Source organism: Saccopteryx leptura, chromosome 10 (assembly GCF_036850995.1).
Source record: "Saccopteryx leptura isolate mSacLep1 chromosome 10, mSacLep1_pri_phased_curated, whole genome shotgun sequence".
Lineage (NCBI taxonomy): Eukaryota > Metazoa > Chordata > Mammalia > Chiroptera > Emballonuridae > Saccopteryx > Saccopteryx leptura.
Window position 1 is genome coordinate 51,021,724 of NC_089512.1, and position 24,114 is coordinate 51,045,837.

Sequence of the window (24,114 nt, forward strand, 5' to 3'; positions counted from 1 at the left end):
TATTTTAGCACCTGAGGCGAGGCCATGGAGCCATCCTCAGTGCCCAGGACCAACTTGCTTGAACCATTCAAGACATGGCTGTGGGAGAGGGAGGAAGAGAGTGAGTGAGAGAGAGAGAGAGAGAGAGAGAGAGAGAGAGAAAAGGGAGGGTTGAAGAAGCAGATGGTTGCTTCTCCCGTGTGCACTGACTTGGAATTGAACCCGAGATTTCCTCACGCTGGGCTGATGCTCTACTACTCAGCCAACAGGCCAGGGCAAGACACTGAGATTTGAAGGACAGAAATTGTCCCATAACCCCATCCCTGTACAAATCAGGTCTTTTATTTGAGTCTCAGCCTACACTAAGTGTAGCTCTTATATTTTGAATCCCTACAGGCACTTCATTCACATCCATCATCTCAGAATTCTCTTATTCATCAATATTCCTATATATCTAGATGAAGAAACAAGAGGCTCAGAGAGGGAGTGTGTCAGTCTCTAAAGCATTTTTTAGGAAACTCAGCCATCTTCTCTCTGTACCCTGGGCATAATAAATTGATCACCCTCTGACACAATCCTGAGAATGAAGAGGGAAAAGCCAGATGAAACTGAGTTGGGGTAAGCTTTGTCTTTTTCCCATCTCCAGCTGGACAATGCAGGGATTTAGGAAGGAGCAGAGGCACTGGGAGGTGATTAAGGTGGAGTAGGGGTCAAAAGAAATGTACATCCCCTGGCTGGTCACAATCCATCCCTATCCTCACTTCCTGCGCAAGTTGCTCCCCCTTTCTTCACTCCACTAAATTTCTTCCCAAGAAAGGTCTTGCGCAAGAGGACCTCGGTCAGGTCCCTTGGCTGCCTGTCTGCTTCCCCAGGAGCAGTTTTGGTGCCCCATCCCCCAGCCATCAGTCCCTGGCGCCTGCCTAGTCACGTGGCACTCTGGTCCTTTTTGGCCAGCTTCCTCCAGGATCCTGATTTAACTCCCATTCCTCCCCCTTTCCTCCCTAGCCCCAGTCCCTGTGGGCGCCACACCCAAGTGTGGGGAATTAGAGCATTAGCTCCGCCTCGCTGAGAGAACTTGGGCCTTATTTTTCCCACTTGTCAAATGGGCTCTCCACTTTACAACTGCCTCGTTTCTCTTCATTGCCTACCCTTTCCCTACTCTTTCATTTCATTGGGCCCGTCCCCAACAGTCTCCAGAGCCCTAGTGAGAGACCTAAATCCCTTCGGGACTCTGGGCGTGGAAGTGGTAGAGAAGGGAGGGGAAACAAAGGGACGCCCAGAATGGTCTGAAAGATACTATACGAGGCAGCAGGGTGAGTCTGGCCAGCCTCTGGCATCAGATAGACCTGAGTTCGAATGCCACTTTGCCTCTGACCAACTGCTGATTTTGAACCCTTCATCTTTTGGAGCTTCAGTTGTCCCCTCTGTGAAATGGGGGTCCTACTGGAAACGAAGGGCAGGACGAGTCCAACAGAGGATCTGACTTGTACTAGGGGTCCCCCACCTCGTCGCCCCAATGCGCCCCTTCCCCTTCTCGGGAGCGGAGTTTCGCCTCCCAGTCCCTTGTTCCTCCGCCGCAGGCTCCTCCTCCACTGACATCAGAGCCGCAGGCGGGCGGAGGGAGCCAGCTGAGTCGGAGCCGAGCCCCAGCGAGAGAGCAGGCGGGCGGGCGGGCCAGGAGCTCAGCGGCAGCGGACGTTGGCGGGAGTTCAGTACCAGCTACCTCGGGCCTCCCAGCCAGCCCCGCGGCGGGGCAGCCGCAGGTACAGCCCCGGGGCCGTCTCGCTTTTGCTCCTGGGCACGTAGGAGGCGGGCCGGACTCCCTAGCTGCTGTATGCCCTCCCCCAAGGATGAGAGGTGGTGCCAGGGCTTACTGGATTGTAGATGGGCAGGGCTGGGTGGGACGCCCCCCTCTCCTCCTCCCCCCGCTAGTGGTGGTACCTCCCCCCACCTCTGCCCCAGGTCTAGCAGCTGTCAAGCGAGCAGGTGGGGAACTGAGTTGATAATAGAGGAAGGTAGGGAGGGGTGTGTGGTGTGCAAGCAGCTGGGCCTGAATGTGGAAGGACTGGACATTTGGAGGTAGATAATGTTTAGGGGCCGTGTTGGGGTGTGCTAATGTCTTAGCACAGGCTTGTGGATCAGATGCAGAGTTGCAGTGTGTTGTGTAAGTGTATCCTTATGGATGGGGATGTCTGGGGACCAGTGTTTTTGTTGCAGATATGTGTCCAGGTGTTGTGCATGCTGGCTCAAAAAGACAGAGTGTGTGGTGGGCGGATATATGATTGTGTACAGAGCATGTTTGAAGATAGGTATGTAAGTTGTTGGGGTTCTGTTTGGATTATAGTAGCTTCTAGGGTGTATAGAAACTGAAGGGTATGACTGAATTGAGATATCTGGTATACAGGTGGGTGTGGGTGTGTTTCTGGGTGTCATCTGGTCTAGTTATATACAGATGTATGTTTCAGGATGTGGGAGGGATCTGTGGGAGGGATGTTTAGGTATGAGTATATCTGGGGGATCATGCGTTTGGACATATGTGCGGGATGTCTTGGTGTACATATATTATCAGGTGTCAGGGTATCTGGGTATGGAGTGTGCTGGATGTGAGGGCAGGTATTTGGGTTCAGAAGTATGGGTGGGGCTTTGTGTGGTGCGTCCGAGTGCGGGTATATGTATGAAACTGTGAGCATTGTATGTGCCAGGCCTCCAGGTGGGTTTTAAGATTCTGCCCCTAGAGCTTACCGTCAAGTCTCATTTCCTGAAGAGGTGGCTGGCACTGAGCTGCAAGGTCCGTCACCGCTGCACACCTGGCCAGGCCTTCCTGGGAAGGAGGTCCCATAAAAAGAGTGGAGTGGGATCTCACACCAGGGACTCTAGTCAGGGCACCTTCCCTACATTCTCCTGCAGGGGAAAGAGAGAAGGGACATGCCCTTCCTGAGGTCACACAGCATGCTGAACTCTGTTTCTGCTTCACCCTTTGTGGGCCTAGGATGAGGCTGAGAGGTGTGTTCTCTGAATTGGCCCCCGTCTGGCTGCATATAGGAAGGACCAGCTAAGGGCAGTCCTTCCAATAGAGGAAGGACCTCTCTAAGGCCTTTGCCCTCAGCAAACTTAGTTGGGACCCCAGCAAGGGATCATTTGGGAAACTCTGGACCTAGCCCCTGCCCATGTCAACCTCTGTCTCTCCATTCACCATCTGATTAATGGAAAAAGAACTCCCACCCTCTCCTGCAGATGGAGATCTCAACAGAATAAGGTATAGGCTGGATCAGGGTCAGGTGAAGTCAGGAGGGGACTGGCTGGCTGGGACCATTTCCCAGGCTGCTGAGACCCAGATAGGGAGTCAGGTGGGAAAGGAGAAATAGGAGTCCTGGCGAGCTCCAGCTGAGGCTGTTGTTGCTATGGCAACAGTCCAGCAGGAGCTATTTAAAAAACGTGGCTGAGATATTGCTGGAAGCCAGGGCTGCTGGAAGCCTGATTTCTGATTTCCAAAAGGCTGGGTGGGGAGAAGAAGGAGGAGGGAGAGGAGACAACTCAGCAATTTCCAGGGTGGGACCAGGACATCACTGGTTCTGGGTACAGGGGATACTCCTGGGCTTTGTGCTTCTATAAGCTGCTCTGGGGTCTTCTCTGCTGTCCTGTGAGAAGTCATTGTCCCCTGGGGTGTTTAGATGGAGAGGGAGAAACTGGAAGGTGAGCTGAATAAATGAATGAATGAGTGAATGACTTGTTTTTTAATTTTTTGAGATTTTATTTATTCATTTTTGAGAGAGAGAGAGAATGAGAGAGAGAGGAAAGAGACAGAGAGAACAGAGGGAGGAGCAGGAAGCATCAACTCCCATATGTGCCTTGACCAGGCAAGCCCAGGGTTTTTGTTTGTTTTTGTTTTTTTACAGAGACAGAGAGAGAGTCAGAGAGAGGGATAGATAGGGACAAACAGGAACGCAGAGAGATGAGAAACATCAATCATCAGTTTTTCGTTGTGACACCTTAGTTGTTCATTGATTGCTTTCTCATATGTGCCTTGATTGCGGGCCTTCAGCAGACCGAGTAACCCCTTGCTGGAGCCAGCGACCTTGGGTCCAAGCTGGTGAGCTTTTTGCTCAAGCCAGATGAGCCTGCGCTCAAGCTGGCGACCTCGGGGTCTCGAACCTGGTTCCTTCCGCATCCCAGTCAGACACTCTATCCACTGCGCCACCGCCTGGTCAGGCAAGCCCAGGGTTTTGAACCGGTGACCTCAGCATTCCAGGTTGATGATTTATCCACTGCGCCACCACAGGTCAGGCTGAATGACTTGTTGAATAAAGAATTTTGCTGCCATCATGAAGGATTTTCCTTTATGCATAAGGATCTGCTAAATGAATAAATAACTGGTGAATGAATGAATGTTTGTTGAGTGATTTTGTCGTATAAGTGAATCAAGGAATGAATTAAATGCAGGCTGAATGGGGCTCCCAGTAAGTCCCCACATTGAAATCTGGGCCCCACTGAGTCTTTTCCCTTTGTTCCCTTTTCCAGGAGCCCTGGCTGTGGCTGGGGCGCAGTGGGCCATGCCGGGGGCAGTGGAAGGACCCAGCTGGAAGCAGGTGGAGGATATTAGAGATATTTACGACTTCCGTGATGTTCTAGGAACGTGAGTCTTGGCAGGAGAGAATGGGGGCTGTCCCTCAGCTGAGGGGTGGGGTTGGGAAGGTCCTTACTCTTGGGCCTGGCTGGCTGAGGAGGCTGACTCTAGGGTGGTGCATCCTCTGGTCAGTTGATCATTACTTCCTGTTTCTTATAGCCCAAGCCCTGTGGCAGCCTTGCCATGGCCACTATGGAGCTTTTCATTTCTGGCTGACAGTGGATGGAACAGGGGCTGTTCTTGCCACAGCTCTGGGTTCCTATGAAGAGACGTAGGGGAGAATGAATGAGCCAGTTTATCCACCTTGCTGCCAAGAGCTGGGACTTCTGGCCTAGATCTGGGAACTGCAGCTGGGCATGGCTCTGTTCTTAGTTCTGAGAGTCCAGAAATAACTCAAACCTGGTCCCTGTCCTCAAGTTGATCCTAGACATGTGAGAGAGACAGACATGTGTAAAATGACAACAGGGTACATGCTGGGCTCTAATTAAAGGGAATGAGGACTCTGTAGAGCCTAGAGAGAGCAGTGGCGTCTGCCTGGGGGAATACTTTCTGGAGAAGGGGGCATTAGAGCTGGGTACTGAAGGATGCACTTATCAGAGAAGGAGAACATTCCAGGCAGAAGGAACAGCATAAGCAAAGGCTCAGAGGCATGTTTTGTGTGGAAAGGGGTAGAATCATGTGAAGCTTATAATCAGAGACTGGGGAATTGTGGAAGAGGCTGGAGAAGAAAGGGGAGCAGGTCATGCAAGGCCTTGAAAGTCAAGCTATGGAGGCTGGCCTTTATCTCACGGGCCATAGGCAGACATTTAAGACTTTTTGGCAGGTTTGTTATTCATGATGGTCACTCTGGCCAGAGCATGGAGGGTACATTGGGAGAGGGACAGGACTGGCAACCAGCAATGAGGCTACCATAGTTACTTATATATAAAGTTATTCTGATGATTGAGATTTCACCATGGGAGATGCTTTTCTTTGACTTGTGACCTATTATCCAAAAAGCTATAGAAAGAATACTCTAGTGAACCCTCCTTAGTCAGTGAACTTCAGTGCAACTGAGTTTATTTGTTCCTTTATAAGAACCTGTTCTAAAGCACTGCTTCCCAAAGTTCAGTGAGCATGCAAATCACCTAAGGATCTTGTTAAAATGCAGATTCTGATTTAGTAGGTCTGGGGTGGGGCCTAAGCTTCTGCATTGCTAAACAGTTCACAGGTGATGCTGATGGTATTTTAAGGTTCTAAAGGGTGTTAAATTAGTCATGACTCAAATTGGCTTTAGCAGAAAAAGGAATCAATCATGCACATAATCAAAAAGCCCAGGGTATAAACTTCAGGCATGACTAAATCGTGGGGCTCACATGCTGGTATCAGGAAATTGTCTTGGACCATTTCTCAGCTCTAGTTTCCTTTGTGCTAGCTTCATTCTTTTTTTTTTTTTTTTTTTTTTCCAGTTTTCTGTTTAGCCATTTCATATAGGAAGGAGGAGGACACAGAAAAACCCTCCCTCTTCAGATCATGGCAGCATTAATCTATCCCATAAGCATAGCCTGCTAGCTTCATTCTTAAGCAGGTTCTCCCCAAATGGTGGCAAAAATGACTACCATTAGCCTTAGGCTTACATTCTACCTGCTTAGCAGGAAAGAGCAGCTCACTCTCAAAGTGCCAATAATATGGCTTGCATCACCTGACCCAATTACTGTGGCCACGGCTCAGACTACTCTGGTCGGCACTAGAGGATGGATGAACAATGGGGTGGGGGTGGGGCTCGTCTTACCTCATTGGTCCAGAGGTGGTCACATAGGGGATGAAGGAAAGGCTGGAGAGAGGCTGGGGTTCCAGTTCCCCGCATCATGAATCCGTTCTCCCTGCAGGGGGGCTTTTTCAGAGGTAATCCTGGCAGAAGATAAAAGGACTCAAAAGCTGGTGGCCATCAAATGCATCGCCAAGAAGGCTCTGGAGGGCAAGGAGGGCAGCATGGAAAATGAGATTGCGGTGCTGCACAAGTACGTGAGCCATAGCCCATTCCTGCCCAGGCTGACCCTGCCCTGACTCTTCCCATCCTTATCTGACCCCTGTTTTGGGCAAATCACTGAACCTCTCCGAGCTTCAAGTTACTCATTTATAAAATGGGGTCATAATCTCCACTTGTCAAGGTTGTGGAGAGCATTAGAAACCCTTTATTTCAAGTGTCTGGCACAGTAGCTAATATGACAGATGTGACTGAAGTGTCATTGCTTATTTACAGAGGTTTAATCTGTTCAATCAGGTCTAAAGGTGAATCCTTGAACAGGGCTTGAACCCAGGTATCTCAACTGGCATTATCACTAGACCTACCTCAAGGTTCTCCACATAATAAGTCACTCAGCAAGTTCAAAATTGCCTGTGTGCTGACCCTCTGACTAAATCAACACCACCTGGTTTATGAATTGCTCATGCTGATATGAAACTTGCTGCCTCACTAGAGAGCTTATAGAGAATCTTTACTTCCAGTCTCTTCCCTGAGCTTTCCAAACATCCTGGGCAGGGACAAAATGATCATTTCTACTATTGGTGGTAGGGGTGGGGGAACTGAGGCCCAGAGAAGGCAAAGGACTTGTCCAAATTCACACAGCAAGTCTGTAGCAGAGCCATCTTCCATCAAGTTCAATCACTGTCATTGGTTCATTTATTGAGCATGTGCTGTGTACTATGTGCCAGGCACTATGCCAGACATCTTACCCTCATTATCTCGTGTGATCCCCACCCCAACTCTTTGAAGGAAGTTGGCTTCATATTATAGATGAAGAAACTGAGGCTCAGAGAGGTTACATTCAATTCAATGAATATTCATGAATACCTACTCTGCAACAGATGCTGGAGGAACAGTGGTGAGCAGGATAAAGCCTTTGTCTCATGTAGGCTTACCCACTTTTTGAAACAGAAAAAAATTTTAATTGTGTATTGGTCAGCACTGTGAGGTAAAAAGACTTGCCCCCAAATAGCACATGGTAGAGGCAGATTTGGAGCAAGTGTGTCTGATGCCCGAGTCTAGTGTTTAACCTCTGTTTTCTCCTGCCTTCTAATACATTATAATCAACTGTGGTAAATCAGCTTTTCCCTTTGGGGTCCAAATCCTTGGTTTGCCCTACACAGGTTTCCAAGCAGTGGTTCTTTTTTTTTTCTTTTGAGAGAGAGAGAGAGAGACAGGGAGGGAGATGAGAAGCATCAACTTGTAGTTGTGGCAATTTAATTGTTCATTGATTGCTTCTCATATGTGCCTTGACCAGCAGGCTCCGGCTGAGCCAGTGACCCCCTGCTCAAGTCAGCAACCTTGGGTTTAAGGCCAGCAACCTTTGGGCTCAAGCCAGTCACCAGGGGATCATATCGATGATCCTGTGCTCAAACTAGCAATCCTGTGCTCATGCCAGTGGCTTTGGGGTTTCAAACCTGGACCTTAGTGTCCCAGGTTGACGCTCCACCCACTGTGCTACCGCAGTCAGGCCAGGTGGTGGTTCTTCAAAGGGAATGTGGGAATGTGGTTTAGCTGTCCTCAGCTCTGAACCACCTCATTTCTCCATTCAGGATCAAGCACCCCAACATTGTTGCCCTGGATGATATCTATGAGAGTGGGGGCCACCTCTACCTCATCATGCAGCTGTGAGTGGCCCTGCCTGTGATCCTTGCTCACACCTTTCCCTGCTGCCCCCGCCCTAGCCTTCCTATCTCTCCTGCTCTCTTGGCCAGACTGCCCTGTCCCCTGCTGCAGGGTGTCAGGAGGGGAGCTGTTTGACCGCATTGTGGAAAAAGGCTTCTACACAGAGCGCGACGCCAGTCGCCTTATATTCCAGGTTCTGGATGCTGTCAAGTATCTGCATGATCTGGGCATCGTACACCGGGACCTCAAGGTGAGGTGTGAGGGTGTGGTGGGCTGGGGCACACAGGGTAGGAGCTTTGCATACTCCTCACTTGGGTAACTCTAACCCTTTCACTGAGCCTTGGCTCCCTATCTGCAAAATATACCTTGTAAGCCCTAAACTGCCTCTTCCCATTCCAGTTCAGACCTCAAATGAACACAAAGGTGAATTCTACTGTCATTTTATCCAAATAATGTCTTGTGTCTTTTTCTGATAATAAAAGTACCACTTATTCTTTGTAGAAAACTTGAATGGAAGAGCAAACATTATGAAGAAAGCCAGAAACCCCTGACATCCTACTTCTCAGAGATTAAGAATGGGTTCATGCCTGACCAGGTGGTGGCGCAGTGGATAGAGCGTCAGACTGGGATGCAGAGGACCCAGGTTCGAGACCCCGAGGTCGCCAGCTTGAGCGCGGGCTCATCTGATTTGAGCAAAAGCTCACCAGCATGAACCCAAGGTCACTGGCTCCAGCAAGGGGTTACTTGGTCTGCTGAAGACCCGCAGTCAAGGCACATATGAGAAAGCAATCAATGAACAACTAAGGTGTTGCAACGCGCAATGAAAAACTAATGATTGATGCTTCTCCTCTCTCTCCGTTCCTGTCTGTCTGTCCCTGGCTATCCCTCTCTTGACTCACTCTATGTCTCTGTAAAAAATAAATAAATAAATAAAATTTAAAAGAATGGGTTCACATTTTGTAATAGATCTCAATCCAGTCTAGGAGAAGAACAGATCTGGGATGAGGGAGATCTGAGTTTGCATCCTGGCTCTGTCATGCGCTAACTGTAGGTTCTTGGACAAGTTACTTTCCTCTCAAGGCATTAATTTCCCCATCTGTAAGGTGGGATTACTCAGACTGGCCTGGTAGGGATGTGATAAGGATGAAATGAAATCAAGCAGTAGCACAAGATCTGGCACACAGTAGGTGCTCAAAATTATTTCTTTAGGGCTTTACAATAAACACTTGAGGTTTATAGAAAAATCCCTCCCACAATTTCATGGTCCTTGTCCTTTCTGGAACTTTTATTTATTTATTTATTTTTAACAGAGACAGAGTCAGAGGGAGGGATAGATAGGGACAAACAGGAATGGAGAGAGATGAGAAGCATCAATCATCAGTTTTTCGTGGCGACACCTTAGTTGTTCATTGATTGCTTTCATATGTGCCTTGACCGCGGGCCTTCAGCAGACCGAGGAACCCCTTGCTAGAGCCAGCGACCTTGGGTCCAAGCTGGTGAGCTTTTGCTCAAACCAGATGAGCCTGCACTCAAGCTGGCGACCTCGGGGTCTCGAACCTGGGTCCTTCCGCATCCCAGTCCAACGCTGTATCCACTGCGCCACCGCCTGGTCGGGTCTTTCTGGAACTTTTAAACTTGAGAACTTCCTTGAGTTTCTTGTGTCTCCAATTATGATAGCAGCTGTGAAGCCACAGTGGCTTTTGGAGGCCCATTTTTTTTCTCAGGGGTTCTTGGGGAGACAGAAGGTTCTGCTAGTCATTTCTGACTGCCCCATCCCCACCCTCCTGTCCTCTAAGCCAGAGAATCTGCTGTACTACAGCCTGGACGAAGACTCCAAGATCATGATCTCCGACTTTGGCCTGTCCAAGATGGAGGACCCTGGCAGTGTACTCTCCACGGCCTGTGGGACCCCAGGATACGTGGGTGCGGAAGGCCCTGGGCTGGGGCCATGGGCAGGGGAGGAATTGAGAACTTCAGGGCAGAAATTTGTCACCACCATGTCCTTTTCTCTCCTTAGCCCCTGAGGTCCTGGCCCAGAAGCCCTACAGCAAGGCAGTGGATTGCTGGTCCATTGGAGTCATCGCCTACATCCTGTGAGTGGGGGCTTGGCCATTGGGGTATATGGCTCCAGAGTTCTTTTCTCCCCTGCTTTGCTCTCTTCCTCCCCTCTGCTTTTCTTCCTTCCTGCCATCCACATTTTAATCTGCCAGTTAATGACAATTCATTCAATAGATACTATGTTTGAGGCATTGTACAAAACCCTGGGGATTTAGCAGAGAACAAAACAAAGCAGGCACACTAGTAGGGTATAGAGACAAGTAAATAAACAAGTAAATAAACCCACCAGATAATGTCAGGTGGTAAAAAGTGCTAGGAAGAAAAATGAAGCAGGGTAGGGAGAGGGGGATGGATGCCATTTTAGATAAAAAGGTCAGGGAAAGCCTCTCTGAGAAGGTGACATTTGTTTTTTTTTGTTTGTTTGTTTTTCTGTATTTTTCTGAAGCTGGAAACGGGGAGAGACAGTCAGACAGACTCCTGCATGCGCCCGACCGGGATCCACCTGGCACGCCCACCAGGGGGCGATGCTCTGCCCGTCCGGGGCGTGGCTCTGCCCAGACCAGAGCCACTCTAGTGCCTGGGGCAGAGGCCAAGGAGCCATCCTCAGTGCCCGGGCCATCTTTGCTCCAATGGAGCCTTGGCTGCGGGAGGGGAAGAGAGAGACAGAGAGGAAGGGGGGGGGGGTGGAGAAGCAAATGGGCGCTTCGCCTATGTGCCCTGGCCGGGAATTGAACCCGGGTCCCCCGCACGCCAGGCCGACGCTCTACCGCTGAGCCAACCGGCCAGGGCCTACATTTGTTTTTTTTTTGTTTTGTTTTCTTTTTTTTTTTTTTTTTTCAGGGACAGAGAGAGAGTCAGAAAGAGGGATAGATAGGGACAAACAGAACGGAGAGAGATGAGAAGCATCAATCATCAGTTTTTTGTTGTGACACCGTAGTTGTTCATTGATTGCTTTCTCATATGTGCCTTGACTGCAGGCCTTAAGCAGACCGAGTAACCCCTTGCTCAAGCCAGTAACCTTGGGTCCAAGCTAGTGAGCTTTTTGCTCAAGCCAGATGAGCCCGCGCTCGAGCTGGCTACCTTGGGGTATTGAACCTTAGTCCTCCGCATCCCAGTCTGACGCTCTATCCACTGCGCCACCGCCTGGTCAGGCGAGAAGGTGACATTTGATTGGCATCCTCAATGAAGTGAAGGAGCCAGACGTAAACAGCAAGTGTAAAGGGAAGAAAAGATGGTGGTATGTTAAGGAACAGAAAGTGGAGCTGGATAGGAGTGAACAAGACAGAGAAGGGTAGATTCTCTCAGAACTCTTTGTAAAAGGGGGAACTCCTTCCTGTGGCTCTTTCCTAACTCCCAGGACTGCCCCAAAGCTCCATCCTGGAGCCAGTGGGCACACTGAAAGTGGAAATGAGGATGAGTTTCTCCCTGCTCAGGCTCTGCGGTTACCCCCCGTTCTATGACGAGAATGATGCCAAACTCTTTGAACAGATTTTGAAGGCCGAGTACGAGTTTGACTCTCCTTACTGGGACGACATCTCTGACTCTGGTATTTGGGGTTTTGCCTTCTTCTTCTGGGCCCTACCTATGGTGCCTTCCTCATCCATTTGGGGGGGGTCTCCTCACTGCCTTCCTTCAGTCAATTCCCCAGCCCCAGATGAAGAGCTGTCTTGGAGACAACTACCCCAGGTTCTTCTGTCTGTCTGACCCTGACCTAAGAAACCTGGTAGGCCTTCACTCATTCAGTCTTCAAACATAGTATTTTTGAAAATATCTCCCCAACTAACTTCTTAATGCCTAAAACACCACATAAAAGTTTTCATTTGTCCATTTGTGCCTCCTACTAGGAGGCAAAACTGTGAAACCATTATCAATCCTTTACACATCAGTGTGAATATACTAAGTAGAATATTTTCTAAGAAAAAGTCTTTCTTAAGGGACAAAGGAGGGAGCCGGAAGGCTGGGATGGATGGAGGGCTTAGATAAGAGAACAATTGGGGTGGGGTGGTACATGGACAGATCTGGCCTGCTTGGATGCCGGACCAGACCTGAGGGGTGGGTTCTGTTTTGGGCGTGTCCATAGGCACTGCTATGTTCTTTCTATCTTTGCTTTGTTCTTGGGCTTCAGCCAAAGACTTCATCCAGCACTTGATGGAGAAGGATCCAGAGAAGAGGTTCACCTGTGAGCAGGCCTTGCAGCACCCTTGGTGAGAACTCCCATGAGCTGTGAACTGGGGTGGGGCGTGGGGCCCCTAGGCCTGCCTCTGACCTTTCACACACCTCCACCCTAGGATTGCAGGAGATACGGCTCTAGATAAGAACATTCACCAGTCAGTGAGTGAGCAGATCAAGAAGAACTTTGCCAAGAGCAAGTGGAAGGTAAGCCCACATCTCTAGTTTAGGGTCCCAGCCTCCCCAGGACTCCTCTCCACCTCAACCAGGCCTCAGCTTGCACAACACATAGCACCAAGTTGGACACACAGCAACTGCTCAAGAATGCTTGCCGAAGAACCTTTCATTCATTCAGTGCTCTCTGACACTAACTCTATTCCAGTGAGGGTCCCTGACCTCCAAGTCTAGAGAGAGAACAGTGTATCATTTAAAAAACAATTTTTTTTTTTTTAATTTGAGAGGCAGGGAGGCAGACAGACAGACTCCCACATGTGCCCCAACCAGGATCCACCCGTCTAGCCCCCTACCAGGGGATGCTCTGCCCATCTGGGGCCACTGCTCTCTTGCTTGGCAACCGAGCTATTTTAGTGCCTGAGGTGAGGCCATGGAGCTATCCTGAGCACCCAGGGCCAACTCACTTGAACCATTCGAGCCCTGGCTGCAGGAGGGGGTTAGAGAAAGAAAGAGAAGGGGAGGTGGAGAAATAGATGGTTGCTTCTCCTGTGTATCCTGACTCGAAATTGAACCTGGGACTTCCACATGCTGGCCAATGCTCTACTGCTGAGCCAACCAGTGTATAATTCTTAAGGAGACATCTAATCCAACCCATAGGGCCATGGAAGGGGCATAAAGGTGGTGATGGCCTGACAGCTGAGTAGAAATTAGCTAGGTTCAGTAGAATAATGTCTGATGGAGAGAGAATCAGTGTACAAAGGGCAAGGACAAGAAAGAGTACGGCCATTCAAGTACCAGTGCCAAGCCTGGCTGCTGGAGGGGCTGTGGGGCAGGAGCCAGGAGCCAGGCTGAAGGTGCAGGTAGGGGCCAGGCTGCTCAGGGTCTCCAGTGCTACAGTGGAGCCCTGACTTGATCCTGATGATGCTGAGGAGCTCCATAAGGGTTTTCAGCAGGGATTTGCCCTTTAGAAAGGGATCTCAGAATGCAGAGAGAGGCACAGAGTGAAGGCTAGGAGTCCTCTTAGGAGGCTGTGGCAGAAATGCAGGCAGGAGACTGAGGGCTGGACCAGAGCAGGGCAACAGAAACAGAGAACAGTGGTTGGTCTAGGAGTTGATTAGGAGGTAGAATTTACAAGAAGTAATGGTAGAATGGATGTTGGGGTGAAAGATGTCAAGGGCTGGCCCCAAATTTTAGATGGGATAGGGTGGATAGTGGTACCATCACTGAGATGGAGAACACGGCCAAACTTTTCTTGGGGGGATGATTTTGGTCTTGAACATGGTTAATTTGAGGTGTATGGGGACATCTAGAGATGTTATATACATGATATATGCACATCTGGACAAATTACTTAATCTCTCTGTACCTCCATTTCCTCCTTTGACAGTGGTGACACTAATAGCGCTCACCTCAAAGACTTGAGAAGACTAAATGAATTACTATATAAAATGCTTAGAATGATGCCAACACATAATGTTACATTGTTTGCTATTATATGAATATGAATTAATTTTATATAAAATGTTATAGGCCCTGGCTGGTTGGCTCAGCAGTGGAGCATCAGCCTGGCATGTGGAAGTCCCGGGTTCAATTCCCAGCCAGGGCACACAGGAGAAGCGCCCATCTGCTTCTCCACCCTTCCCCATCTCTTTTCTCTCTCTCTCTCTCTCTCTTCCCCTCCTGAAGCCAAGGCTCCATTGGAGCAAAAGTTGGCCCAGGTGCTGAGGATGGCTCTGTGGCCTCCACTTCAGGCACTAGAATGGCTGTTTGCAATGGAGCAATGCTTCAGATGGGCAGAGCATCGCCCCCTGGTGGGCATGCCGGGTGGATTCGGGTGGGGTGCATGCGGGAGTCTGTCTGTCTGCCTCCCTGCTTGCTTCAGAAAAATACCAAAAAAAAAAGTTATATATCTTTTTATATATGTGCATATATGTGTGTGTAAATATATAATATGGCTGAATATAATTTAATAAAGCCTTGCAGATATTTCAGGTGGTTTTAGGGAATCAATCAATAGCACCTGAAAATAACAAACACTCTTAAGAATTCCACTGCCAGACCCTACTCTTTGATCTCCCACTCTCTCAAAAGTCCCTTCTTCCCTATCTCCCCACAGCAAGCCTTCAATGCCACAGCTGTGGTGCGGCACATGAGGAAGCTACAGCTGGGCACCAGCCAGGAGGGACAGGGACAGACGGCAAGCCATGGGGAGCTGCTGACATCAGCAGCTGGGGGTAAGGACCCAGGCGCTGTGGAAGGGCATGGGAGGTCCACAAAGAGGCATTCAGGCTGCAGTGGAGGGTCTGCTTCCACAGCCAACTCTGTTCTCTCCCCATGTAGGACCAGTAGCTGGCTTCTGCTGTCGTGACTGCTGTGTGGAGCCCGGCCCGGAAATGTCCCCCAGACTGCCTCCCCAACTCTAGGTCCCGGATCAAGGGTCAGGATCCCCTGTGCAAGAGATTGGGGGCAGCCTGCTCCCCTTACCTCCCTCAATTGGGGTTACCCTGTCCCACCCCTTTCCCTACTACTCCTCCACTCCATTTTCCATACAAATGTTTCTATTTTATTGTTTCTTCTTGTAATAAAGAGAAGAGGATAAAACCATGGGTAGCTTTGTCTCCCCAGCTAACCCCCACCCCATACTGTTGTGAAAACTGCTTGATTTGAGGGTGCCTGCCCCTGAGGTAGTTACATAGAGCCCCCTTCCCAACATGAAGCTGGATGGGGAGAGTAATGGAGAATGGGGGGAAAAGGTGTTGGAAAATCCTTTGTCCTGTGCCACCCAACCTAGCCTTCAGGTCCTGTGGATCTCTTTCTGCGCTTTGCTGGCGGCTCTTGGTGGGGTTGGCGCAGGTCAGCACTGAACAGCACCTGAGGGCAGGAGGAAGAGTCTGTGTGGGGAGAGGGTACACAGGGCCAGTGGAGAGGGGGTTAGTGTGGGGAGATAATTCCTGGGGAGCAGGGCCAGGGCAGTGCAAGTCCACTGGAGTCAGGGCTGGGGATGGAGGGTAGAGAATCCTTTAGTGGCAGCAGTAGAAGAGTCCCCTGGGTTAGGGCTGGAGGAGGATAAAAAGCCTGAGTATACTTACTGCTTGGGCCCAGCCAGCATAAGGTCCCCACAGGCTCCGGAAAAAATTTCCTAAATCAGAAAAGTAAGGAGGCAAAATAAATTGGCCCTTTCTACTCCCTGTCCACAGAGGTGGGGTGTAGGGAGAGGTGTGAGAAGTTTCCGCCACCTCAGCCTACTGCCAGCCCTGGCATTTCCCTCTCTCCTTACCCAATTCCTTGTTGGCCTGGGGGCTTGGACCCTTGGCCTGGGTAGTAGTGGGGTGCCAACTGTAGTCACGTTGGGCGATCTGCCACATGTGGACATCTACAGGCACGGCCTGGGGCTTGTCTAGGGCCATCAAGCAGATGCAGTCGGCCACCTTTGACAGACAGAGTGAGCCATGATGGTGGGGGGTTCGGGGGGAATGGAAGGATCCTGCTTTTAGCCCCAAAGCCAGCTACTTCCTCCTCCACTGTGAGGTTACTATGGTATATTCTCAATCAATATACACCATCTATTAATTTTAAAAATAGCTGTAATGAGCCCTGGCCTGATAGCTCAGTTGGTTAGAGCATCATCCTGAAGTGCAGAGGTTGCCGGTTTGATCCCTGGTCAAGGCACATATAGGAGCAGATTGATGTTCCTCTCTCTCCCTTCCTCTCACTCTCTCTCTCACATCAATACAATAGCCTGGCCTGTGATGGCACAGTGTTTAAAGCATCAGCCTGGAAAGCTGAAAAGCTGAGGTCGCCAGTTTAAAACCCTGGGCTTGCCTTGTCAAAGCACATATGAGAAGCAACTATGAGGAATTGATGCTTTCTGTTTCTCCCCCCTTCTCTCTCTCTCTCTCTCTCTCTCTCAAATCAATAAAAATCTTTAAAAAAATAAATACACTAAACATTTAAAAAATAACTGTACTGGCCTGACCTGTGGTGGCGCAGTGGATAAAGCGTCGACCTGGAAATGCTGAGGTTGCCGGTTCGAAACCCTGGGCTTGCCTGGTCAAGGCACATATGGGAGTTGATGCTTCCAGCTCCTCCCCCCTTCTCTCTCTGTCTCTCCTCTCTCTCTCTCTCTGTCTCTCCCTCTCCTCTCTAAAAATAAATAAATTTTAAAAAACCACAAAAACTGTACTGAGACTGCTACTGCATGAACATCTATGTAGGTCAGTTTTTCACATAAACTAGGAATAAGGTGGCACTATATTCATTTTGCATATAAGAAAACTGAGGTTCTGAAAATTGAAGTAACTTGGCCCAGGTTACATGATAAGGAAGATGCAGAACAAAGATTTAATGTTAGACTGAAGTTCAGAATCCATTAAAAAAAGTTCTTTAAACAAAAATTTATTTTTTAAACTACAAATAAGTATACAAAAGAAAAAAATAAATGCCAAATTGCCAATCATCTTGTTACTACTAACTCTGTTGAAATTAGAAAGTTTTATAAATACATATAATTTCTTTTTCTATTTTTGAGAGAAGGAGAGATAGACTCTCGTATGTGCCCTGACCAGGATCCACCCTGGCAACTCCCATCTGGGGCCAATGCTCAAATCAACTGAGCTATCCTCAGCACCTCAGGTCAATGCTTGTACCAAATGAGCTATCCTCAACATCCAGGGCTGGTGCTCAAACTGATCGAGGCACTGGCTGTGAGAGGAGAAAGTCGCTTCTCACATGTGCCCTGACCAGGGATCAAACCCGGGACATCCGCATGCCAGGCTGATGCTCTATCCACTGAGCAAACTGGCCACAACAGTACATATGATTTCAAGAGAAGAAAAGTAGAAACACCTTACTACTTATCTTCCCAAAGGTAGCAACTACTAAGTTTCCTGTGATTCCTTCAGAAATTTCTGCATACATCAGTGTATATATGCACCTGAACAAATGCATTCAAAGGGCAATGTTCTTTATATCCTTTTTGCATTTTCCCTAATAAAATGTCTGCTTGTATCCTTTCTTCTTCCTGCTTGGCCTCTAGAAGCTGAGCCTGCACCCAACTCTCAGGTCTGCCTGTCTCCTACTGTTACTGTCTACATGGGTGATGAGGGTAACTCCTACCCCCCTGAGGCCTCACCTTGGTGCCCACCCCAGGCAGGGTGCACAGGGCCTTGTGGGCCTCTTCGTAGGAGGTCTTGCGCAGCTGTTGCAGCCAGGGCAACCCTCCGTGTTCTTCAAGGATGGCTCGAGCACTGGCACTCACGTAGCGGGCACGGTACCCAAAGCCCAGCTTCCTGAGCTGTGCTTCCACCTCTGGCCCTGTGAGATGGAGAGGAAGCAGGGGTTAGGCATCCTCAAATCCTTTATGTCTCTAGGTTAGTGTGAGCCCTCCAGCCCACAGAAATGCTTTCCCTAAGCACCCTTCTCCCACCTCACCACCCTCTGGGAGACCCTAGGATACTTGCATGTGCAAAAGACAGGGTTAAGGCCTATGTTTTATGCCTCTGCAAATTTTTACTGAGCACCACTATATGTTGGTCTCAGGAATTGCTTCCCTGGTAGGACTCCACAGTTAAGTTTCTTAACCTTTCCAAAGGGCTGTTCACACCTATGATCTAAAATAATAGTCATGCCCTGGCTAGGTAGCTTAGTTGGTTAGAACATTATCTTGACACGCCAAGGTTGCAGGTTTGATCTCATCAGAGCACATACAAGAATCAACCAATGAACATACATAAATGTTTCTCTCTGCCTCCCTCTCTAAAATCAGTGAATGATCAATTTTTTTAAATGTTTATTTTTTCGGCCCTGGCCGGTTGGCTCAGTGGTAGAGCGTCCGCCTGGCGGGCGGGGGACCCGGGTTCGATTTCCGGCCAGGGCACATAGGAGAAGCGCCCATTTGCTTCTCCACACCCCCCTCCTTCCTCTCTGTCTCTCTCTTCCCCTCCTGCAGCCAAGGCTCCATTGGAGCAAAGATGGCCCGGGCTCTGGGGATGGCTCCTTGGCCTCTGCCCCAGGCACTAGAGTGGCTCTGGTCGCGGCAGAGTGATGCCCCGGAGGGGCAGAGCATCGCCCCCTGGTGGGCAGAGCGTCGCCCCTGGTGGGCATGCTGGGTGGATCCCGGTCGGGCGCATGCGGGAGTCTGTCTGACTGTCTCTCCCCGTTTCCAGCTTCAGAAAAATACAAAAAAAAAAAAAGTTTATTTTATTGATTTTAGAGAGAGAAAGGGAGAGAGGGAGAGAGAGAGAGAGAGAGAGAGGAACATCAATCTGTTCCTATATGTGCCTGGACCAGGGATCAAACTGGCAACCTCTATGCTTTGGGACGATGTTCTAACCAACTGAGCTATCCAGCCAGGGCTAAAATAAATTTTTCTTTATTTTTATTTTTTCTTGTGGGAGAGAGAGAGAGAGAGAGTCAGAGAGAGGGACAGAGAGGAAGGGAGAGAAATGAGAAACATCAACTCTTTGTTGCGGTTCCTCATGAGCTCTGCCCAAACCAGACAAGCTCACGCTCAAGCTGGCGACCTCGGGATCTCAAACCTCGGTCCTCCACATCCCAGTCTGACGCTCTAGCCACTGCTCCACCACCTGGTAAGGCTAAAATCAATTTTTAAAAAATTTAAAATAGGCCCTGGCCGATGGCTCAGTGGTAGAGTGTCAGTCTGGCGTGCAGATGTCCCGGGTTCGATTCCTGGCCAGGGCACACAGAAGCGCCCATCTGTTTCTCCACCCTTCCCCCTCTCCTTTCTCTCTATTTCTTCCCCTCCTGCAGCCAAGGCTCCACTGGAGGAAAGTTGGCCTGGGCACTGAGGATGGCTCCATGGCCTCTGCCTCAGGTGCTAGAATGGCTCTGGTTTCAAGGGAGCAATGCCCCAGATGGGCAGAGCATCACCTCCTGGTGGGCATGCCGAGTGGGTCCTGGTTGAGTGCATGTGGGAGTCTGTCTCTCTGCCTCCCCGCTTCTCACTTCAGAAAATTACAAAAAAATAAAAAATAATTTAAAAATAAAAAATTTAAAATACTTGTCATAATAACAGCAACAACTTCCATAATCAAGTGCTGGGTATCAAACACCGGCAAAGTGTTTTAGGTACATTATAACACATTATCATATTCAAGGACCCTGATGATAATACTGTTGTTTTCCCCATTTTACAGATGAAGAAAATGAGGACTTAGAAGAAGTTAAGTAACTTGCTCACGAAAGGACATGGTGGAGAAGGAATCTCTGCCTGGGTCTGAGACACCACAGCCTCTGCTGTAAACTTGTCTCGTGATTGCTTTATTCATCCCTCAAACCCTTCTAGATAGGAACTGTTATTCCCATCCTACAAGAGAAGCCTGGAGAGCTGAATGAATTTCTTGAGGTCTTATGACTACTAAGCTGGAATCTGAAGCCCAAGACTGTTTTTTTTTGTTTGTTTGTTTTTTTTTTTACAGAGACAGAGTCAGAGAGAGGGATAGATAGGGACGCTGTGCAAGGTACAGTATATGTGTTCCTTTACTCAACCTTTGTGTCAACTCTGATAGGTTATTATTCCATTCTACAGATGAAGAAACAGAGGCATAGAGAGGCTAAATAAGTGCCAGAGTTGGGATTCAGACTCGGGCAGTCTGTTTCTAGAATGTGTATACAGCGGCTCTCTATGGAGTATGCCTGTGCCTTTCCTCACCCCCTTCCCTCAAGGCGGCTTCCCGGCCTTTCTCTTTCTTCTAGGGACCCTTTTTTTGACTCTGTAACTTGTTTCCTGAGCCCATTTCTTCTACAGCTCACTTCTATCTCTGTGACTTTCTACATAAACATTCTCTTAAAAAAAAAAAAAAAGGCTGACCAGGCAGTGGCACAGTGGATAGAGCATCGGACTGGGATGCGGAAGACACAGGTTTAAGACCCGGAGGTTGCCAGCTTGAGTGTGGGCTCATCTGGTTTGAGCAAAAATTCACCAGCTTGGACCCAAGGTCACTGGCTCAAGCAAGGGGTTGCTCGGTCTGCTGAAGGTCCATGGTCAAGGCACGTATGAGAAAGCAATCAATGAACAACTAAGGTGTAGCAATGCGCAACGAAAAACTAATGATTGATGTTTCTCATCTCTCCGTTCCTGTCTGTCTGTCCCTGTCTATCCCTCACTCTGACTCTCTCTCTGTCTCTGTAAAAAATTAAAAAAAAATTAAAAACAACAACAACATGAAAAAAAGAGTATGTGTGCATTTATTTAACCCCAAACTACTGGTATACTGTATGTGGATTGTTTTTTCCTTCTTTTGTTTAATGAGAGGAGCGAAGGCACAGACAGACTCCCACATGTGCCCCAAATGGGATCCACCCAGCAAGCCCACTAGGGGGGAATGCTTTGCCCATCTGAAGTGTTGCTCTGTTGCTCAGCAACAAAGCTCATCTTAGAACCTGAGGTGGAGGCCATGCAGCCATCCTCACGGCCTGGGGCCAACTCGCTCCAATCAAGCCATGGCTGCAGGAGGGGATGGGAAGAAGAGAGAGAGAGAGAGAGAGAGAAATAAGAGGGGGAGGAGTAGAGAAGCAGATGGGCACCTCTCCTGTGTGTCCTGACCAGGAATCGAAGCTGGGACATGGCTGTGTTTTTTTTTTTTTGTTTTTTTTTTTGTATTTTTCTGAAGCTGGAAACGGGAGAGACAGTCAGACAGACTCCCGCATACGCCCGACCGGGATCCACCCGGCACGCCCACCAGGGGCGATGCTCTGCCCCTCCAGGGCGTCACTCTGCCGCGACCAGAGCCACTCTAGCGCCTGGGGCAGAGGCCAAGGAGCCATCCCCAGCGCCCGGGCCATCCCTGCTCCAATGGAGCCTTGGCTGCGGGAGGGGAAGAGAGAGACAGAGAGGAAGGAGGGGGGCGGTGGAGAAGCAAATGGGCGCTTCTCCTATGTACCCTGGCCGGGAATCGAACCAGGGTCCCCCGCACACCAGGCCGACGCTCTACCGCTGAGCCAACCGGCCAGGGCCCTGGCTGTGTTTTTTGATGAGGCATTGAACCCATGGGGCAAAAAGCACAGAGTAATGAGGTGCTGACAGTTCAGGGACAGATAGGAAGGGTAAGGTATGACTGGAGCTGATTAGACCAGGCAGGACAATTCTGAATGAAGGCAGTCTTTGGAAAGGCAGGAAGCTTTGAGATGGGAGATGGGTATCAAAGGAGAACTGAACAGACTCTGAACGCTGTTGGTGGGCCTTGAGGCAGGGACCCACCTACTTACCAGCCAGGGCCTGCAGGCTGGGGAAACCATGGTAGGTGATACCATTGAGCTGGATGAGCAGAGGTCCAAAGGCCTGGCAGAGCCGCTCAACCATGCCAGTAATACGTGCAATGTTGTTGTTGGAGGAACAGATGAAAGAGAAAAGGCACTCAATGGGGTCCTGCTGTAGGAGTCGAACACCTGGAGAGTGAAGAGGCAGGGGGTAGGAAAAGTACCAGCTGGTGGGAGTAGCCCCCTCTCACCCTCAGATCCTAGGCACCTAGGCTTCAGGGGGATCCAAGGAGAATGATGGACAGCATTGTTAGAGAAAGCAACATGAGAGTTCTCATCCCTTATAGAATCTTGTTAGGTCTGGGTCATCATCTTATTCCACAGTTAAAGAAGCCACAATGTAAGTACTATGAGGGTAGAAATTTGTATCCATTTTGTTCACTGCTGTATCCCCAGTCATATAGCAAATGCTCTGTAATATTTACAGAATGAATGATGTCACCTATTCCAAGTCACAAGAGTCAGGATTTGGTTCAATATCCTTGTCACTAAATGATGGTGATCAGCAAGACAATAATAACAGCAATAATAACTACTATGTGTCAGGTGCTATTCTAAACACTTTACACATATTAGCTCCTTTAATCCTCATAAAATCCTATGAAGTACATTACATATAATCCCCATTTTATAAATGGTGAAATTAAGTAATCTAACCAAACTACAAGAACCCAACACCTGCCCCCAGGCCCTGTACTTACCTTGGAATTTCTGAGCCACTTTTTGGAAATGGGGGTCCATGGAACTCCAATGGTGATACAATTCAGCCAGGCTGACATCCAGCTGGAAGTACTGGTGCACGGCCTTTAGCTCTTCTGGTGTAGGTCTGCCAGTCCGGCCCTTTTCCCCCCGGTACACAGTGCAGTAGAGCTGCTCCTCAGTCTGGGTCAGTGTCCATACCTGGTCCGCCAGCACACCACTCCAGTGTGCAGGGTTTTGCTCCCTCCACCTGAGCCCCCAGGCACAGGGGCAGCCTTAGTACTCAGTTTCCTGTACTGCACCCTTTGGGGCCCTCCCAGCCTACAAACTCTCTCTATATAAAACTGATTTATGAACTGTAAAATGAAAATGCTTTCTTACATCAATTATATCGTTTGATCCTCACAACAACACTGCAGAAGCTTATTACGTCTACTTTATAAAAGAGGAAATGGGTGTCAACTATCTTCCCACCACTCAATCACCGGGCTGTTAGAAAAAAAAAAAAAAGAGGTAACAGGCTCTCCACCCATGCCTCAGTTTTGTACCCTGAAGTTTCTTTCATCACACTCAACATTCCTTTGTATGCCAGACCTGCAGTGCTGAGCCAGGAGCCAGGGTCACTCACCGAAAGGATTGTCCGGAAGCCAGCACCAAGTCCAGGCACAGCTCAGAGCGTGGACAGGGGATGGAGGTCCATAGGGCTGGGAAGGAAGATAGAGTACGATGCCCCATGCTACAAGGCAGAGAGGCTAATATTTCCATTTCAGGCTCCGCCCCACAATGGCCCCACCCACACGGAACCAGATCCACTCGCCGCCAACACGCCACGCCCACCCAGAGACCACGAATTTGAAGACCTCGCCCACCAAATGCTCGCCTCTTAATCTGTTTAAAGTCCGCCCCGTTTCTTTTAATTCCTCCACTCCCCGCAGGCCCCGCCCATTCACTTCTTGCGGTAAACGTCCAGCCGTTCACGGACCTAGGGCGCTCATCACCGCACCCACAACCTGCCGCTAGTTTGCGAAGAGCGCGCAAGCGCACTCTTCCGGTTTTTACAGGGGCTGACCTTGCTCTTACCGGAAGTAGCGCTCAAGCCCGGTTTATTGGATGCAGAGGTAGCCAATCCGCGGGAAAATAAGAGGCGCCAATGAGAACGGGTGGGGCGACGGGTAAACCGGCCTTCCCGAGCCGTCTCAGCAGTTAGCCCGTGCTGGCTCGTGGCCGGTTTGCTCTGGGCCTTCCCTCTGTACTAAGCAGGCTGGAGTGTCCCCACGTACTGGGCGGAAACTGCGCCCTCAGGCTCCTGTCCTCACTGCTTGAAGTTCTCAGAGCCCCAGATTCCTCAGGCTTGCTGGCCTGCACAAGTAAATCCTATTTCCCGCCATCTTCAGAGAGCCTTTCTACACCGAGCCTTTTCCGTCTGCTATTCGCTCACCTCAGTTCTCCTCGGATGAGCCCTTCTTCACCGAGAATCGGATCCGGACCCGAACACAACTCCGGC

At 49.4% G+C, this 24,114-nt stretch overlaps 2 protein-coding genes, 1 long non-coding RNA gene and 1 other non-coding gene across 10 annotated transcripts; 1 reads left to right on the forward strand and 3 right to left on the reverse strand.

The window, feature by feature from the left end:
- The first annotated feature begins 1,586 nt into the window (after positions 1–1,586).
- On the forward strand, positions 1,587–15,236 carry CAMK1 (calcium/calmodulin dependent protein kinase I). Of its 4 annotated transcripts, XM_066350895.1 has the most exons (12): positions 1,587–1,742; positions 4,498–4,612; positions 6,472–6,603; positions 8,162–8,236; positions 8,346–8,484; positions 10,031–10,157; positions 10,252–10,327; positions 11,726–11,838; positions 12,418–12,496; positions 12,581–12,668; positions 14,752–14,869; positions 14,976–15,236. In XM_066350895.1, exons 2-12 carry the CDS (start codon positions 4,530–4,532, stop codon positions 15,056–15,058), a joined length of 1,113 nt encoding a protein of 370 aa, XP_066206992.1. In that variant the 5' UTR covers positions 1,587–1,742; positions 4,498–4,529; the 3' UTR covers positions 15,059–15,236. The 4 variants fall into 4 exon arrangements, with proteins under 4 accessions (XP_066206992.1, XP_066206991.1, XP_066206993.1 ...); XM_066350894.1 differs by having other exon boundaries at positions 14,752–15,236; XM_066350896.1 differs by lacking the exon at positions 1,587–1,742 and adding an exon at positions 1,989–2,058 and having other exon boundaries at positions 14,752–15,236.
- On the reverse strand, positions 3,747–6,502 carry LOC136382045 (uncharacterized). Its single transcript, XR_010747185.1, has 3 exons — positions 6,375–6,502; positions 4,680–4,862; positions 3,747–4,333 (listed from the first exon to the last, which is right to left on the reverse strand). It is a non-coding gene; the product is annotated as an uncharacterized lncRNA (long non-coding RNA).
- LOC136382704 (small nucleolar RNA SNORA29) lies at positions 6,050–6,191 on the reverse strand. The gene has a single exon (XR_010747324.1). It is a non-coding gene; the product is annotated as a small nucleolar RNA SNORA29 (small nucleolar RNA).
- On the reverse strand, positions 15,183–23,636 carry OGG1 (8-oxoguanine DNA glycosylase). Of its 4 annotated transcripts, XM_066350899.1 has the most exons (8): positions 23,593–23,636; positions 23,239–23,314; positions 22,613–22,860; positions 21,861–22,040; positions 17,767–17,948; positions 15,913–16,063; positions 15,725–15,774; positions 15,284–15,506 (listed from the first exon to the last, which is right to left on the reverse strand). In XM_066350899.1, the coding sequence occupies exons 1-8, from the start codon at positions 23,603–23,605 to the stop codon at positions 15,423–15,425; spliced, it is 984 nt and encodes a 327-aa protein (XP_066206996.1). In that variant the 5' UTR covers positions 23,606–23,636; the 3' UTR covers positions 15,284–15,422. The 4 variants fall into 4 exon arrangements, with proteins under 4 accessions (XP_066206997.1, XP_066206996.1, XP_066206995.1 ...); XM_066350900.1 differs by lacking the exon at positions 23,593–23,636 and having other exon boundaries at positions 15,183–15,526; positions 23,239–23,472; XM_066350898.1 differs by lacking the exon at positions 23,593–23,636 and having other exon boundaries at positions 23,239–23,472.
- Between the last annotated feature and the right edge of the window lie 478 nt (positions 23,637–24,114).